At 56.1% G+C, this 17951-nt stretch overlaps 2 protein-coding genes across 2 annotated transcripts; one reads left to right on the forward strand and one right to left on the reverse strand.

Annotated features, from left to right (window-relative positions):
- Positions 1-660: 660 nt before the first annotated feature.
- Positions 661-9567, reverse strand: NAGA (alpha-N-acetylgalactosaminidase). Its single transcript, XM_069489677.1, has 10 exons — positions 9519-9567; positions 9056-9147; positions 7781-7916; positions 7005-7176; positions 6359-6536; positions 5908-6002; positions 5086-5247; positions 3232-3429; positions 1905-2048; positions 661-1402 (listed from the first exon to the last, which is right to left on the reverse strand). Exons 2-10 carry the CDS (start codon positions 9069-9071, stop codon positions 1268-1270), a joined length of 1236 nt encoding a protein of 411 aa, XP_069345778.1. The 5' UTR covers positions 9072-9147; positions 9519-9567; the 3' UTR covers positions 661-1267.
- Positions 9568-15240: 5673 nt separating this feature from the next.
- PHETA2 (PH domain containing endocytic trafficking adaptor 2) lies at positions 15241-17714 on the forward strand. Its single transcript, XM_069490543.1, has 2 exons — positions 15241-15319; positions 15427-17714. Exon 2 carries the CDS (start codon positions 15441-15443, stop codon positions 16218-16220), a length of 780 nt encoding a protein of 259 aa, XP_069346644.1. The 5' UTR covers positions 15241-15319; positions 15427-15440; the 3' UTR covers positions 16221-17714.
- The last annotated feature ends 237 nt before the right edge of the window (positions 17715-17951 follow it).

The following is a 17951-nucleotide window of genomic DNA, read 5'->3' on the forward strand; positions in this document are numbered from 1 at the left end:
TGTGCAGCTGTAGTTCTTTACACTATACTCTAAATGCAAAGACCTCAAGACCCTGAGGGAGGGAGCGTGGGCGATCCACCCAGAAGAGATCCCACAGGGCAGGACAGTGCGAGGCCCAGGGCACTGGGTGCTCCGACATTCAAGCCTGCTCTGCCGCCAGCTTTCCGGATGGGAAAGAGAGCCACCAGGGAAGACAGGTGCCCTGTGGCCTTGGCTAAAGGAGGAGGAGGGCTTGGGAAATAGGAGCCAAAGTGAAGAACTTCTTGTTCTTCCATGTTGACTGTTACTCTTTTTCCTTAGGAGGAGAGGAAACAGATTTTAAGACACAAAGAACCCCTGGACTTGTTTATGGACACAGCTGGGGAATTTGAACCTCCTCTGTGGCTAGGATGGGAGAAAAATAATAAAGGGAGAGAAGTGGGGGTGAGGACGGAACCGCCAGAGAGAATAGCCTGAGGTGCTGGGCCAGGGGACGCTGCTGGGCAGAGCGTGAGCTGTAGGCCCTGGGAGCATTGCTACTCTGCCTCATTGTGCTGTCACCATCGCCACCACGTCAGGCAGAGCAGGGATGGCTCCCTGGTGTGAGGCAAGTCTGGCATTTCTAGGAAGTATAAGCTGCAGGTCACTTCAGAAAATGAGGGGCCAGAAGATGCCACACATCTTCCCTGTGAGGTGAGATTTGAAACCAGCATCTCATGTAGAACCACCAGGGTCCCTAACTGAAGGTGCCCATGGCCACAGACCTGTAATACACTAATTGATTAAAGAACAGCTTTATTGGTGACCTGAGGGAGCCAAGGTCTCCTTTCTGACCCTCACTCCCAGGTGGTATCAGCTTGCAAGGCCTTCTCTGGGTAGGAAAGCCAATCACACGATTCAGGGGAGCTCTTGGTAACAGGTCACATTTCTCTACTCCTAATTAGAAAAATTCCAAATCCTGATTTCAGAGTGAACAAGATCAGAAGCCAGAGTCCTGATGGGCGTGGGGGCTTAGGAGGCTGGCCCAGTTGAGCAACATCCGCGGGGCCATGCAGGCGAGGTAGAGGCCAGGAAAGCCACAGGAAACTGACCCAAGAGAAGTTTCCAAGAGGGTTCACACTTGGGTATGGCAAAGGACCTGGCCCTGAGGTTGCACTTCAGTTACGATGGGGTCAGGCCTCTGAGCGGGCCTGGGGAGCAGAGAACCCTGCCCACTTGCCCTTGCCATGCCGAGGCTCCGTGTCTGGGCTCAGTGGTGCTGCCACAGCCTGTCACACGTCCCAGCTCATCACTGCTGGGACATCTCCAGGTTCTTGATGGGATACAGGTACCACATCACTACCCCCGAAGGGTTGATGATCACTGTGAAGTTGGTTTCACCCCGGAGGCCACTGATGATATCACCCGAGTAGACATCCTCGGCCTGCAGAGGGGAGGACATCACCGGCGCCACCGTGAGAATGGCTGCACAGAGACCCCTTCAGGGGATGCAGAAGCCTGGGCTGTGGCCTGTCTGTGCGAGGCCTGCCGTTTTCCCTACAGAAGCGGGAGGGCTGACTCTCCCATCACTTCTCCACTGGAAAAGCCAACAGATGTCCAACACAGGCAGTGGGGAAGGCCGCAGCCCATGGGAAACACTGCGTGTGCCAGCAGGGTCTGGCCATGAGGGCAGGAGTACGGCCCTAGAATTAATGGGACTCATGTTTATACACAGCAGTTCTGTTTGCATAGCTTGAAAACACTGGTGCAGAGAACGGAACCAGCCACAGCCCTCAGTGCCTACAGCTGCCCCAGGGGCACCTACCAGAGAGGAGCCCACGGCTCCAGGGAGGCCACGTGTGAGCAAGGACCACCCCCAGCAGTGCCCTCCCGGGGAAAGTGACGCCTGAGGCTGGGCCACTGGCTGCGGGCAGTAGGGCACTCACCTCATACGTCATGGACCGGTTGAAGTTGAGCTGGGCGAGGGAGGACTGGTAGCGGTAAGGCATATCTGTCCTGCGGCTGAAGAAGACCAAGGCGCTAGCCTCGTTGGACAGGGGCCTCATGAACACTTCAATGTAGGATTTCTCCTGGGCACAGAAGATGGCTACTGGCTGGGGTCCCTTGCTGACAGGCCATGAAGTCCCCTTCCTAGCCCTCCCTGAACCCTGGGTCCCCCCAGCCCACAGGTCCATGTCACACAGAGGCTGAGGGAAGAGGCCACAGTCCTCCTGGACCCCTGCTTATCTAACCTTCCCTTCAGTCCTTCCTGCCCCGTCTCAGTGGACTGAGCCAGGCCCTGTGCTCGGACAGAGGCAAATGTTGCAGGAGGTCCTGCCTCAGCAGCTCACAGGACAACAGGAGGGCTAGACACAAACAGGGAAGCAGGGGACAGCACAGCGTGTGAGCGGGTCTGGCCGACGCAGCTGCCAGTGCTGGGCCGCAGGGCACTGTCCAGTGGCAGTGAAGACTGGCCCAGGAGGGCGCATGGTGGGCTGGAGGTGAACTCCCATCTGCCCCACCCCCTAGAAGTTCTCTGGGCCCAGCTCCACCGTCAGCCCTCTGGCAGGGATCAGTCACCCTCTCTGGGCATCACCAGTTCTGTAGGGGCCTTCTATAGTTCTGTAGATGTCTTTTTTTTTCTCAGCCCAGTTCCTAACAGGCCAACGCAGATGTCTTTTTACTAGAGTGTCAGGGATCTGGTAAAGAGCAAAGGCTTTGGGGTGACACTTGGAATCCAGTCTTGTTTGTGCCAATTGTGTAGCCTTGGGGTAAAGTTACTTAGACTCTTGAAGTTTCAGTTTCCTCATTTGTAAATCAGAGAAAGAATATCTAGCATGCTGAGAAAATGTATCTAGAATGCCTGGCACACAGCAGGTACTCAATAAATCGTAGTCACTAGTAGCAGTAGCAGCATTCCTTGGCCAGAACATTCCTTGGCTTAAACTCTGGAGGGAAGCCCTAGTTCACTGCAGGCCATGACGGGTGTGTGCAGAAGCCCGGTGCCGTGCTATTCCCCTGCGCACTTATGTGGTGACATCTCCCCTCCCAGACTCCCTTGAGCTGTCCTCCTCTGACCCTGCTCTTACCTAGCAGGGAGGGGGGCAGCTGGAGCAGCTCCCAGCAGAGTCCCCAACCACATGCAACCAGGAGGGGTGGCTTGTAGAGGCCCCGCTCCCTCCCGCACTCCAGGTGACTTCCAGGCTGGCTGCCTTGCTCTCAGGGGAGCCCGGTTCCTTAGCTCTCCCTTTCCCTCTCCCCACACCCTGGTACCTTGCGAATCCTGCGTCCCTGGATGCCTAAGGGGTCCTGGTTGATTTTGATAATGAGTGGATTCTGCAGAATGTCCATGTTCTGGACAGACATGGTACGCAGGTCTGTGGACATGAAGAGAGGGGCCGCCAGTATCGTCCAAAGGGCCATCTGTGCCTGAGCTTGCTCTAAGCTGAGGCCAAAGTTCCCAATGAGCAGCTGGGGGCAGAGGAGAGGAGCAGTCAGTTCTGCCCTCTTCAGGGAGGTGGGCATAGGGGCCATCCCCGAACTTGCAGCCAAAGCAAAAGCAAACGGATTGGGGAAGGCTGGCCTGGATCAATCAACACCATTCCGCAGTTGTGTGGCCTTGGGGCAAGTCAGTCAAGTCACCTTCCATCTGAGCATCAGCTTTTAGTTTTCCATTAAGAACATGGCGTGTAATAATATGCCCTGGCTGCACCACAGGTTTAGATGATCAAATGGGATCCTGCTGCCAGAAAGTTTATTAGCTGGGACATGCAAGTCAAGAAATACTCCCAGGGTGGCAGTGGTAGGGAACAGACCTGGACAGAGTCCCTGCACCTGCCACTGGCCACCTACCTGTCCTAGCCACAGCTGAATGGACCAAGGGGCTCTCCTGACCCCAAGGCAACCAATCCATAGTCAGGACACAATTATTGCTAAGGCAACGTGGTTATGGACTTAGTGACAACAATTTAAGTACTATGTATATGCCTGATACTGTGCCAAGCATTTAAAAGTTATTTCATTTAACCCTCAAAAAAGGTATATAAGGTAGCTACTATTATTATTCTCAATTTCCAATTGCCAAAACTGAGGCACAGAAAAAATTAAGCAACTTGCCCAAGGTAAGTGGCAGAGCTGGAGCTAAAACTCCTAACTAGGCCAACTGCTGCTCGTCCAGGCTGCCCTCCGCCACTTTGGTATTTGTAATTCTTATAATCGTAGGTAGCAAATCTTTGTTGACTAAATGAAGAGATAACTATAAAGCTGTAAGATAAATTGCAAAAGAAAAAAAAAAAGGCCAGGTGCGGTGGCTCACACCTGTAATCCTTGCACTCTGGAAGGCTGAGGCAGGAGGATTGCTTGAGCTGAAGAGTTCAAGACCAGCCTGAGCAAGAGCGAAACCCCATCTCTACTAAAAATAGAAAAATCAGCCGGGCGTTGTGGCCCATGCCTGTAGTCCCAGCTACTCGGGAGGCTGAGGCAGGAGGATCCTTGAGTCCAGGAGTCTGAGGCTGCAGTAAGCTACGACAACCCCACTGCACTCTACCCAGGGGACAGAGTGAGACTCTTGTCTTACACCAGAAAAAAAAAAAAAAAAGGTCACCAGGGCTATGACTGGGATAGGACGGAAGGGCTAGACGCAGGACTAAGAACCAGCTGTGCCTGTGGAGGGCAGGGCAGGGCTGAGCGGACTTCGCAGGACAGTGGGTACAGAACACTGAGAGAGGGGTCAGAGGTAGATGGGGAGGGGACAGTCCAGGCACTGGGAAATGGCAAAAAGAGCCTGGAATAGTCATGATCTTCACCCAGCAGAAGAATAACATTTCACTGCAGACCAAGCTCTCACGCGGTAAGAAAAGTCAGAATTGCCTGCAGAGACATTCACAATGGGCATTCCCAGGTCCCTCCCCGAACATTCTGATGCAGCAGGTTGGGGGTGGGGCCCTGGAAACAGAATCCTAAACAAGCTTCCAAGGTGGGTCTAATGCAATCAGTTCAGGGACACATTTCAGAAACGCTGACCTAGAACCTGGCAGTGAGCATCGGGGGAGGAAGAGAGCACAGGGCAGTGGGGAGCAGAGCTGTCGTGGATAGTGGGCTCAGGGACATCCCCTTCCATGCTGGTACCATGTCTGGGTCATTCCAGTGCCCTGGGCCAGCCACCGGTTGCAGTATGTCCTGGTGCTGCATAAACCAATCCAAGATGGAGAGCACGCTATCCCAGGAGTCCTGGATATCGTCGTAGTTACGCCAGAGGTTGCAGATTTCTGCCAGCAGACTGTAGTTCACCTGGATGTCGGGGAAGGCAGAGTCCAGCACCAGAACCACACCCTGCTGCCCAGAGGCCCACATAGGTTGAGGAGGCTCAGCACGAGGCTCCCAGGGTGGGAAAGAACAGGCTCCTCCAGCATGTTTGGGACAAGGAAGGCCTCCATGGGGGTGGCCCTGGCCTCCCTCTGTGCATGCTGGTACCAGGAGCCTACCTGCCCTCTCCTGCCAGCCAGGGTCAACCCGTGGTGTGGGCCCAGGCTGGAGCATCCACAACCCTCCCCATGGCAAACCCGCCTCCCATGTTTTCTCAGTGGGAGTCCCACCACCTGCCCGCCTCCTCCCTCAGGTCCAAAGGCCTGAGCCCACCCTCTCTAGCATCAAATGTGCCAAGGGGCCCCTGGTGAGTAGCCCACCTGCCTGGCCTCACCAGCCGTGTGCGTCTCCAGCCCACACGCTGCACCTGACGGGGACCTCCCCTTCTCTAAGACCCTGGGCTGGCTGAGCTGGCCCCCTTTTGGGGGGTACTTATGATCCTCTCTCTAAACACCTACAAATCAGCATGTGGGCAGCTGTGGTGAGATCTGGATCTGGAAGGCCACCTCCCTGAGGCCTGGCACGCAGGAGGTGAGGAGGCCTGGGTGGGGGAAGCGCTGTCAGGCAGGGCGCAGAATGACTTACCGCTGGGGGGAGGCCCCCTTCATAGGCTGGCCAGCTGCAGGAGAAGGCGATGGGGCGGCCGGTGGCATTCAGGGCAGCAGCCATCTTGGGGTACCCTGGGGAAAGCCCAGCCCCTCTTTTCAGGACTGAGGAGGTATAGGAGGCACTCTGGGGCCCCAGCCCAAACCTTTCCCCACCAAATGCGAGGAAACTGAGGCGCCAAAGAGTAGGTGCTTCCCCATGTACCCAGAGCCTCCCTCAAACACTTCCTGGGTGGGCCACAGTGCCACACCATATTTAGGGAGCCTGGGAGTCACAATTTCCCCAGCCCCTAGGTGAAGAGGATTGGGAAATACCACCCCCGCCCCAAGGCTGCACCAGCAACCAAGCTCAGCCAGGTGGGTGCTGGTGGGCCTTTCATGGCCGCCCCTCCCCATCTACCTGACCAGCCCCAGGCAGCCAAGGAGCTCACCCTCGGCCCGTTCCTCGGGGGTCGAGTAGCAGCCATCCAGCTTCAGCATGTCCACCTTCCACTCAGCAAAGGTCTGAGCGTCCTGGACTACCTTGTCCAGTGTGGTGCCTGGGTAACCCATGCAGGTCAGTTTGCCCATGTCCTCGTAGATGCCCAGCTTCAGGCCCAGGGAGTGAGCCTGCGGGGGGTAAGAGCACAGTGGGCTCAGGCAGGACCCTCAGGGAGCCTCCTCACAGGCACCTCTGACCAGGGCCCACTAAAACCTTCAGTGGCTCCCACCAACCAAAGGAGAGGGTCCCAGCTTGCTGGCTTGGCATATGCCAGCTATGGCCCACCCCTCCCTCCAACAGACACGTCTCCCAGATCCTGTTTCTTGCCCCTAGGCCTTTGCTTCTGCCATCCCCTCTGCTGTCTCTGAGATCAGCTCAAGAATTGCCTCCTCCAGGGAACATTCCTGGAATCCCAGGCTGAATAAGATGTCTTTCGGGCTCTCACCCACCACAACGGGCCAAAAGTCAGTGTTCATTTGTCTGTTTCCTCCACCAAACTGTGACATTCCATACAGGGATTGTGTAAATAAGCCCTAAGCAGGGTACAGTGAAAGGGGTGGTCTGGCCCTCAAGCCGAGGGCTGGGCTGGGGCTCACATAGTCAGCCAGGAAGGCAATCCCATGAGGGAAGCGCTTGGCGTCAGGCACCAGGCGGCCACTGGCATCGCGCCCGCCGATCCAGCAGTCATCGATATTAAGGTATACGTAGCCCAGGTCTCGCCATCCGTCCTGCACCAGCCGGTCAGCCATCTCCATGAACAGCCACTCACTAGCAAGGGGCAGGGATGGGGCATCTCAGTGGCCCAGTCTGGCCCTTATCCACACTCTGAGTGTACCTGGGCTATAAAAACCATGACGTTGCTGAGGACTAAGCTAGGTCACAAGTGTAAATGGCGACCAAGGATTGCATCATGAGCCATAAGCAAGCTGGGGTAAAAGGAACCATCTGGCCCTCAGGCCAAGGAGCAGGACTGGGTCAGGAATAGCACAAGGGACACAGCCTTTTTTTTTAAGTAATGGGGTCTCACTATGTTGCCCAGGCTGATCTTGACCTCCTGGCCTCAAGCAATCCTCCTACCTCAGCCTCCTCCCCCCTAGCTGGGATTACAGGCACCATGTCTGGCTCTGGCCTGACCTTGTAACAGTTATCTCAGAGGCTGGGTCCACAAAAGGTCCCTGCCTGGCACCTGGGCAGTCCCCACAGAGGCCCCAGATGGGAGATAAAGCTACATGTCAGATGTCCCAAGTTACTTCTGGCTGCAATCTCTGGGATGGGGCCTCTGACCTTGTCCCCTTTCCTAGCTGACCCTCTACTTCCTGCTCCACTGCAGGGCCCTGGGCAGAGCTTGTCAGTGGGTGCAGACCTTACTCACCTGATGCAGTTCTTTGGGTCCTCATCACAGTTCGTGTTGCAGCGGAAGCGTTCCCAGGCCAGCCAGCCCATGGGTGGCGTCCGCAGAAGCCCATTGTCCAGCATCAGCACGTGGGCCACTGGCACCAGCAAGAGCGCTGGGGGGCGTGGGTGTGTGACTGTGAGTGGCTCCCACAGCCAGTCCTTCATCCCACCCCATCCGCATGCTGCTCAGCACTGCAGAGGCTGCCTGTCTGCATATTAGGGGAACTCAACTCCTGGGATGAGAATAGAAATGGCTCTCCCTGCTCCTGCAGAACAGTAAGTAGGAGGATGGTGTCTGGGGCAACGCAACGTGTTTGAGGTCTGGCTTCCCACTTGCTGTTGTCACAGCAGTGCTGGAATGAGCAAAACTAACACCTGAAGTTATATCCTTCCTGTGCCCCTGATCAGTTCCTCCCACCCCGTGCACAGAACTTAACAGCACAGATCCTCCTAGACTTACCGTGGGGTTACATCCAGATAAACCCTTGTAAATTGAAAATATCACAAGCCAAAAATGCATTTAATACACCTAACCTACTGAACATCATAGCTTGGCCCAGCCTTAAACATACTGAGAACACCTACGTTAGCCCACAGTTGGGCAAAAATCATCTAACACAAAGCCTGTTTTATAATAAAGTGTTGACTATCTCATGTAATTTATTGAATGTACTAAAAGTGAAACAGAATGGTTGTATGGGTACTTGAAAGACAGTTTCTACTGAATGTGTATCACTTTCAAGCCATGGTACAGTGAAACCATAAGTGGGGGGCCGTCTGCACATCGTGGCCAGACTCCAGGGCTCCTGCGCCCGGGGCCAGTTGCTCTCTACCACAGGCCCTTTGGGGGCTCAGAAGGGCTTTAAGAGGTCAGCCAGTTTGGACCTGCACCCAACCAGCTTCCGCAGGTGAGCCCTTTTCCTCTCGGGCCTCCGTTTCCTGATCTGCAAGATGAAGTTACTGAGGAACGTTACAGGTCTGTTCTCAGCACATGCTGCTATCGCATAAGTTAGGGCCTCTGCACTTGGGGGAGAGGGGTCGAGAAAGGAAGAAGCCTCTTTGGAAAGGGAACTGATTCCTGGGTGTGGAGCAGCCCCTTCTCCTTTCCCGGTCCAGCTCCAAGAATAAGAAAGGAACTCATCTCCCCACAAACCCAAATCAGGGAAGAAGGGCCAGACACCACAGGGCTGGAACTTCCTCCATGTAGCCCCCACCCCTATCCTCCCAAAGCCGCGGCTGCTGGCGCAGGTACCTGTCTTCAGCAGCATTGCTCCGGACTCAGCGTCTGAGGATCAGCCCAGATCTGCTCTGCTCCTATCAGCTTTATACGCTGGACTCTGGAAGCTACGAAACGTTAGAAAAACACTGGGGCACGCTGCCTCGCTAGCCCGGCCGCCCTTAACCTTCAGTGTGGATCCCACACTCGGTCCCCCCGTCGCCCTCGCTGCCCCGCCCCACCGTCAGGCATCACCTCCCGGAGCTTGTTCCTTCCCTCAGGAACTCTCAGCAAGGTGCCCAGGACGTTAGACCTCACCCGCTCCGCCGCGCGGGGCGTCCCGAGAGCCTAGGGCGGCCCTCTGCCGGCCGGGGCAGCGACGGGCTCCAGGACGCCCAGGAAGAACAGAGGCGCGGGGCCGGAATCAGACTCCGGACCGCCGCCCGTGGTCCCGCCCCCGGCCCCCCAAAACGGCGGAGTCGCGGCCCGCGGGACTCACCCTGGCGACGCGCTCGGCCCCTCGGCGCGCTCCGGACTCGCGAGCCGCCCGCCGCCGCGGTCACGGGATAGGCCCCCCGCGTTCTGGGGGCTCAACCTATCAGAACACCCCTAGCAACGTGCGCCCCGCCCTCTGCGGGCCCCGGTCGTCCGGCGCCCGCCCCTCCGAGCCTCCGTAGGCCCCGCCCCCACGAGCTCGCGCCCTGCGCGCTCCCGACGCTGGCACCCCCCGCCCCGCCCCCGGGCTGTCGGTGGCCAGCTCCGCTGGAGGCTGGTCCTTTCACCTCCGTGGGGGCCGTGAGGGCGAGGACAGCGCCCAGCACACTGCAGGCGCTCAGTAACTAGCTGTGTAGTGACTACCTGCCCACCTGCCCGGGGCTTTGTGACGAGGGCACGTCCTGAAGCGAGGCCCCTGGTCAGCTGCTCTGAATGGTAGTCAAAGATGATAGACACCTGGAGGAGGGCGGCAGAAAGCAAACCAGGTTGGGGACACAGCTGTGGAAGAGTCAGGAGGCTCTGCTCCCACACCTGACACTCAAGACCCTGCTCCCACAGGCGCCCTGCATATTCCGTCCCTCACTCATCCATCAAGCATTTATTGAGGAGCTACTGGGTGCCCTACACTCTTCTGGGCACTGTAGGGGCTGAAAGGAAAATATCACTGTTTTTCCCCAGCCATCACGAGGGTCACGGCAGACACTCCTATAGCAAAAGACAGGTTAACAGGAGAACAGCAAACAGGTTTACTGAATCCTAGTTTTACATGACATGGGAGCCTTCAGAAATGAAGAGACCCAAAGACTCAGGGAAAACTGCATTTTTATGGTTAGGCTTGGTGAAAAAAAGAACAGCCATGTAGAAATGTGATTAGACAAAAGGGAAAGGTCTAGTGGTAATAGACTGCGTGGGGAAGCCCGGCAAGGTCTGTCCTGATCCTTCCTCCTGGGAGTGGGCAGCGCCCCTTCCAGAATGACAGTCTTATGCCCTGTCATCCATCAGACAGGGGAGACCCGGAGGCCAATTCCTAAACATAAAGGTGAGGGGAGGCTCGAGGAACATTTCTAGTTTCTGTAACCCACCTTGGGGAAGAGGAATTCTAGTTTCTATGGAGAAAGAAGGGCGGGAGAAGGGCAGAGAGAGATTTTGCTTCTGAGGTCCTTCCCGTGTCCTTCAGTTGAAAGTTCTCAGCACACCAAAGTGCCACACTTTGGGGTATCGTTTTCTGTGTCCCAACAGCACCTCCTCGAGGGTGACCACTGGGCATCACAAACATTATGGGCCCCAAAGTGAACACCTGCCACCTTCCATTTCCTAGGTAATGGACACTCTCCTTCCAGGTGCTGCAGCCAAAACCCTGGAGTCCTCCTCTCCCCCTCACCCCCCAGCCAATCCCTGGGCAGATCCTGCACCCTCCTACCTTCACACCCCCCTCCATGTCTGGCCACCTCTCCCTCGCCGCCTTCATCTCATCGTACCTTGGTTATTGCAGCAGGCTCCTCGCTCCTGCTTCCTCTTAGGTCCCCTCTCTCCACAGCAGCCGGAGTGGGCCTGGGAACAGAGCTCAAGTCACCTCTCACTCAAAATCCTGGGAGGGCTGCTCACCTCAGTCTGGAGTGACAGGCCACACAGATTTACAGAGCCACACCCCACCCCCTCTGCCCGCATCTCCGACTGCCTCCTGGCCACACTGGCCCTGCAGGTCCGCAAACACGATGAGCCTCAGGGACGATGCCTCCTGGCCACACTGGCCCTGCAGGTCCGCAAACACGATGAGCCTCAGGGACATTGCACCGACTGCTCCCTCTGCCTGGAATGCTCTTCCTCCAGGTATTGGCCTGGCTGGCTCCCTCTGTTCCTTCAAGGATTGTCCAATGTCACCTTCTCAGTGAGGCCTCCTATTCTGACCATTCTATTTAAAATTGCAACCTCCCCACCCCTACAATTCCCAATCTCTCTTACCCTGCTCTATTTTTTCCACGCCACTTATTACCTTCTAAAACATTTATTATGGTTTATACCATTAATTGAATGAAATTTGGGGGATGGGAGACAGACAATAAACAGGAAATAAAAGCCTGAGTGCAGAGAAGTTTACTCTAGTGGTGCTTGATGGAAATGGACATACAACCCAGGGGTGTGGCAGAGATGGAGGGGTGGCTACTGTACATTGCATTGTCAGGGAGGGGACATCTGAGCTGAGACTCAAATGATGCAAGGAGCCCCGAGGAGCAGAGCCCTGGGTGAGGGTGAGAAGGAAGGGTGCCATAGGCTGCAGGAACTGTAAGCGCAAAGGCTATGAGGTGGGAACTACAATTTCATGGGCAAATGTTTGAGCGCACCCCAGGCTTCCAGAGCCTTCAGGAAACTACAACCTCTTGTATCTATCTGGTTGCTCTTTCCTGCAACCTTCACTGCAGGCCTACCCGTGGACCACTCCAGGTAGAGCCTGGAGGCTGTGGGTGGGTTTCAGAGCCGGCAGCAGAAGCAGAAATGGATAATTCCCAGAGGCAAAGATGGGCTGTCCACAGGGGCGCGTGGAGTGTCCAGGAAAACTAAACTCGCGGGCTGTGTAGGAGCCCGCCCTTGGGAGATGCCCAGAGCGAGGCTGTGCCAGGCTTGGCTCTGGGGGAGAAGTGGGCCGGGTGGGGAGAGGGGGACCAGAGGGCAAAGAGAAGGAAGGACTCTGAGTTCTCCCGGCGGTGGGCTGGGTTCGAGGCCAGCGAACAGCCTGAGGTGGGTCTCTGGGTTCAAGGCCGACCCGCACCGACCAGCGCTGTGGTTCAGGCAGGTCATCGCTCTCTTGGGCCTCAGTTTCCCTCCCTTGCGGATCCAAGGGCGGCTTCGCGGATCCCGAGGCCCAGTGAGTACTGGGCGGGAAAGGGCGGGGGCGGTAACCCGAGCTCCCAGGCGGGGTCTCCGGGCTCCCGCGGCCACGTCAGCGGCCCGGAGGCGCAGGGTCTAGAGCGGGGTCGCCGGGGGCGCGGCCGCAGCCCACCCGCGGGCTGCCCTCCTGGGCTTCGGCGCCGTCGGCGGCGGGAGGTGAGAGGGGCACGGCGGGCTCCGGGGAAGGCGCGGCCGCGGGGACGTGGCGGGAAGAGCCCGCCCAGAGGATGGGGAAACCCAGGCGGCAGCCCGCACCCCGGCTCTGCTGCGCGCGCGGGGGAGATCCTGGCTGAGGCGACCCCTGTTTCAGGGCGACAGCCGGGTTGGGGCCCGGCGCTCGCGGGGCGGTCCCACGCCCCCAGCCCGCCTGTCTTCCAACAAAAGAATCCGGGAAGACGTGGTGCACGGGCGGGAGGGCCCGGCACCCCTACCGGGGGAGAGGAGGGAGCGCCCGCCCCAGTGCCCCAGCGCTGGGCCCAGGATGAGGCTGCTCGTCGGGCAGACGTCTGTGATCTCCTCCCGCTTCCCGGGCCACCCCTCTGGGACGGCCTCTCCTCCCATCCCCGGGCCTGGGCTACTTCTCTCCGTAGCCCTAATCATGACCGCACTTACGTTGTCTGTCCTTTCACTAATTTATTATTTATTTATTTTGTTTGCCTACAATGCTCCCCCACCCCCACCTTAAGCTCCAGGAGGGCAGGGGACACAGCTACTTCCCGAGGGCCTCTCTGAGCCCTGCACAGTGCTGGGATATAGGGGGTTACCCTGGGGGCCAAGTCTCACCCCGGACATTCTGGGACTGGAAACAGCGCCGTAAACACAGAGGACAACATCATGGCATGAAGGAAACAAAACCAGAAGAGAGAGGACTGCTGGGCAGGTGACCTTAGGTCGGGCCACCTTGGTGGACAGAGCTGCTTTAGAATTGGTGGTCAGGGAAGGCCTCTTGGATTAGGTCACTTCAATTAAAGCCCACAGACAAACCGTGGCCAGTGCTAGAAGGGACAAGCTGGAAGCTGTGAGGGCACCTACCTCCGACCCGGCCTCAGCGACAGGGAGCTGCGGTCTGGAGTGTAATGGTCAAGACAAGGGCACCCGGCCCCTTCAGGTGCTTATAGGTGCCTGACCTGGGTAGATGGGTGGGGAGATTATCAGGAATCAAAGAAGGCTTCCCGTGGAGGTGGTGGTTTCAGTGGACCCCAGGGGAGGAGGAGGAGTTCTCATTCTTTAGGATGGGTTGACTGGGTTTGAGAATTGTTTTGCAGGCTCCCTGGAACCACGTGGTCTAAGGGTTAAGCTGTGTGGCCAAACAGAAGTTCCCTGCCCTCCCCCATGAGCCCTGATGGTAAGTGGGTCACGGCCAAGATTTCCCCCAGAAGGTGTGAGGGAATTGGGAGACCAACCTCTGTTTCTCACTGGCCAATGTGACCTTGGCAGTTCCCCTTCACTGCTTTGGGCCTTAGTTTTCCATGAGTTAGGAGGACAGTTGCATTAGGTGCCATTTATGGTCCCTGGGGCATCTACATTCAGTGACTGTGGTTGGTCCTTCTCAGCCATATCCTATGTGTGTGCCACACTCTTGGTTGCAGAGTGGGTGCTCATCCGAGCCCTCATAAGGCAGGCCTGCCCTGCCTGGCCCCAATCTGGCCCCGAAGGCTGCAGATTGAGAGAGAAAAGAAACTTTTTGTCTGAGGAATATGAGCCCCTTGGAATTATTAGGACCAGAGAGGCATTAAAATATGACAGCAGTCAAGTCTCACTCTCCTCTTGAGCTAAATAATTACCTTTTGAATCCACCTGCTAGGTGGGCTTTACACTAACTGATGGCAAATCCATTAAGTGCCATGGACTGGACACCCTGTAGTTTATACCCCAAGTTCAACAATGTATAGCCAATAATTAATCAGTCTTATCTCTGCAAACCAGTGGAAATCCTGTCAAACAGCTCATTCCTTGTCCCTTTTTGCCTTTAAAAACCTGCTTGTAGGATGTGGTGGCTCATGCCTATAATCCTAGCACTCTGGGAGGCCGAGGTGGGAGAACTGTTTGAGGCTAGGCATTCAAGACCAGCCTGAGCAAGAGTGTAACCTAATCTCTACAAAAAATAGAAAAATCAGCCAAGTGTAGTGGTGTGCACCTGTAGTTCCAGCTACTCAGGAGGTTGAGGCAGGAGGATCACTTGAGCCCAGGAGTTGGAGGTTGCTGTGAGCTATGACGACGCACTGCACTCTCGCTCAGGTAACAGAGCGAGACCCTTTCTCTAATAAAACAAAACAAAGAACCTGCTTCTAACAAAGGCCGAACAGAGCCCTCCCCAAGGCAACTTGGAAGTGTGTCCTGGGCAACTGTCCTCACTTTGACTCAAGTAAACTCTTTTTTGAGACAGAGTCTCGCTCTTGCTCAGGCTGGTCTACGAACTCCTGAGCTCGAACAATCCGCCCACCTCGGCCTCCCATAGTGCTAGGATTACAGGCGTGAGCCACCGCGCCTGGCCTCAAGTAAACTCTTTAAAGTTATATTTTGTGCCTCAGCTTCTGCCTTTAGGTAAACAAGATTCAACTGTGCTATACACAAATGAGAGGCCAGTAGAGGCCCGGGTGGGTCATGGAAACCCTGGAGATTTGGCCTCAGAGTTGGAGCTGAGAAGCCCCCAGGGTAGGGGATAATTTAAACACAGTATTTTCTATGGGGTTGGGATCCATTTCAGCCCATCTGGGGCCTGTTTCTTTGAATTTTAGAAAGCTCTGTCAAGGTCCTGCCATACCTCCTGGTATGATACAATCACATTATCCTTTTCTCTGTGTCCTCTGATGTCCAGTTTTTTTTGCATGATCCTCACAACGTCTTTTTGAGAGAAAAGGAAGGAAAGACCATCCCTTTTCACAGATGAAGACACTAAGAGCCTCAGGGACACGGCAAGTGAGTAGGGGCCACAGGGCTGGGGCCAGGTCTCCTGCAAAGCCAATGTTGTTTCCCACAGGGGCCACCTCCCTCTCTAATCCCATGTCACCTCTCTCGCCTCACAGTTCTTGTGGGAGCCATGAAGTTGAATGAGAGGAGTGTAGCCCACTATGCACTGAGCGACTCCCCAGCGGACCACACAGGCTTCCTGCGTACTTGGGGGGGCCCAGGGACCCCACCCACCCCCAGTGGCACTGGCCGAAGATGCTGGTTTGTTCTCAAGGGCAACCTGCTGTTCTCCTTCGAGAGTCGTGAGGGCCGGGCCCCGCTGAGCCTGGTGGTGCTGGAGGGCTGCACAGTGGAGCTGGCTGAAGCCCCAGCACCCGAGGAGTTTGCCTTCGCCATCTGCTTCAATGCCCCTGGAGTGCGCCCACACCTGCTGGCGGCAGATGGACCAGCGGCCCAGGAGGCTTGGGTAAAGGCGCTGTCCCGGGCAAGCTTTGGCTACATGCGCCTGGTGGTACGAGAGCTGGAGAGCCAGTTGCAGGACGCCCGCCAGAGCCTAGCCTTGCGTCGCCACTCATCCTGGAAGGCCATTTCCAGTCACTGTAAGCCCCAGGCTGCTGACTGTTGGTCTCCGGGCCTGGAGAACGGCCACTCCCTCCCCAGAGACTGCAACTCTGTGGGCTTAGTTGAGGAAGGGGGCAGCAGGTCAGCAGGGCGAGCGTTGGCTGAGTGGGAGTTGCAGGGCCCTGCCAGCCTCCTCCTAGGCAGGGGGCAGAGCCCTGTGTCCCCTGAGACCTCCTGCTTCTCCACCCTGCACAACTGGTATGGCCAGGAGATCATGGAGCTGCGGCGGGGGTGGCAGCAGAGGGCCCGGGGGAGCCAGGCAGGATGTGAGGAACAGGTTAGGCCCTGAGCCTGGGCCCTTTGAGTTTTGCCCCTGTCCTGCTGGTCAGGACACCAGGGCCAGTGTTTTTTCAGCCTAATCTGAAAAAGTTAAATGCTAACTCATTTCCAAGGTTGCTTTTGCGGGGTGTTTCTCTCCTTGCTTTTCAGGCATTCTCCAGGTTCCAGATCCAAACTTGTACCTGCAGGGGACTGAGGAATCATTACGTCCATCCTCTTTATTTCCTGAGACACAGAGAGGAAAGGTGGCTTGCTCAGAGACACAGAGCAAGACCCGGGTCTCCTGACTGTGCTGGACTGCGCCTCTCTTAGGGGATGTTAATGAAATGGAAGAAGTGGGAACTGTTACATGGCCACAGGTCTCGCTACCTTTGACTCACACACCAGATTCTACAGCACCATTTCCAATGTGGGGAGTGTTGAGTCATTGGAATACCGGAAGTTAGCTGTAGTATTGGCTTGAGGGGCTGACATTGTCAGAGAAAGTGGATTTATTGTTTCATGAGGGTTTCTGGGACCCAGCTCTTCCTGACAGGGGTGGGAAGATTCGGCATGGGCTCCCCACCCTGTAGTTTGGGTAGGACCTTTTGGAGGTGCAGCCAATAAAGGGATTTATTCTGCTCAGAAAGTGTTGGGGCCCCCATCCTGCCTCCCTGGCTGCCCTGTCAACAGATAGTGCTGGGCACTGCCCCAGGAGGGGCTGGTGGCTTTTATATGTCAGCAGAAACCCCTGCTGTACTCTGTCCTCAGCAGCCAGCTCCTGGAGCTGCCAAGTGAGAAGTTGAAGAACAGGTGGGAAGGCAGTGTGGCTTCCTGGGGAAAGCCAGTTTGTCACTTTGGTTCTCAGTCCTGGACATCCTAGGAGCTTGGACACAGGATTCGCAGAATGTTGTGATAAACTCTTCTCTTCTGTCTGGGCTCCCATAGAAGTGTTTCTGTTCCCGAAACTGCTAATGAGATCACCTGGGACTTCTTTTCACAGTCCTGCTTGTCATTCAGGGTGTACTTACCCAAATTCCTGCCAAGTGCTTTGTTTTGCTTTCTTTCTCTCTCTCTCTCTCTTTTTTTTTTTTTTTGATACAGCACTTACCACCATAGCTGGCTTGTTTTTTTCTTTTTCATAGAGACAGGGTCGCTCGCTATGTTGCCTAGGCTGGTCTTGCACTCCTGGGCTCAAGTGATCCTCCCACCATGGCCTCCCAGTGCGCTGGGATTACAGTCGAGTGCCACATCTTTTTCTATTTTTCTGGGTCTACAGGGCCAGAGGCCAGTCCAGCCTGATGCCTTTGGGGTGTGGTGGCAGTGGCAGGTGGGAAGATGCAGAGCCTGGTTGGAGACACCCGCTTCCCAAACACATAAAAGTTGCCCCTTCCTAGCCCCTCTTTCCCTTAGCAGCGCCTTGGGCAAACCGACCAGGACCCAATTGGGTCTCGGGCAGAGGCTCAGAGCCTCTTACCTCCAGCAGGTTGAGAAGCTGCCCAGGGCCTGTTCCCGCCGTCATTTTTCCCAGTCCCGTAGCCACTGCACTTTATTTTATACACAGATACTACGGCTTTTATCTTTTTATTGTTAATGTTTTGTATACCATTGTAACACTGAGTAAAGGTTTTTTTACTGTTACTCGCAACGGTTCCGTAAGTTTGTTTCAAGACTTCCCTAGCCTGCTCCCCCAGGCGCGGCCGCCTGGGCGCGCGAACAACGACAGAAGGTTCCCTTGGGCCTCACGGCCCCGCCCCCCGGA

The sequence above is a fragment of the Eulemur rufifrons genome, chromosome 16, assembly GCF_041146395.1.
Source record: "Eulemur rufifrons isolate Redbay chromosome 16, OSU_ERuf_1, whole genome shotgun sequence".
NCBI classification, from domain to species: domain Eukaryota; kingdom Metazoa; phylum Chordata; class Mammalia; order Primates; family Lemuridae; genus Eulemur; species Eulemur rufifrons.

Bases quoted from the DNA above. Each gene is read 5' to 3' on its own strand.
- NAGA (XM_069489677.1), bottom strand. The intron at 5,248-5,907 runs GTAAGTCATTCT...CCCGACATCCAG, and splicing joins AAGGGGGCCTCCCCCCAGCG to GTGAACTACAGTCTGCTGGC. The intron at 3,430-5,085 runs GTACCAGCATGG...CTCTGCCCCCAG, and splicing joins ACTGGAATGACCCAGACATG to CTGCTCATTGGGAACTTTGG.
- PHETA2 (XM_069490543.1), top strand. From the start codon at position 15,441: ATGAAGTTGAATGAGAGGAGTGTAGCCCACTATGCACTGAGCGACTCC.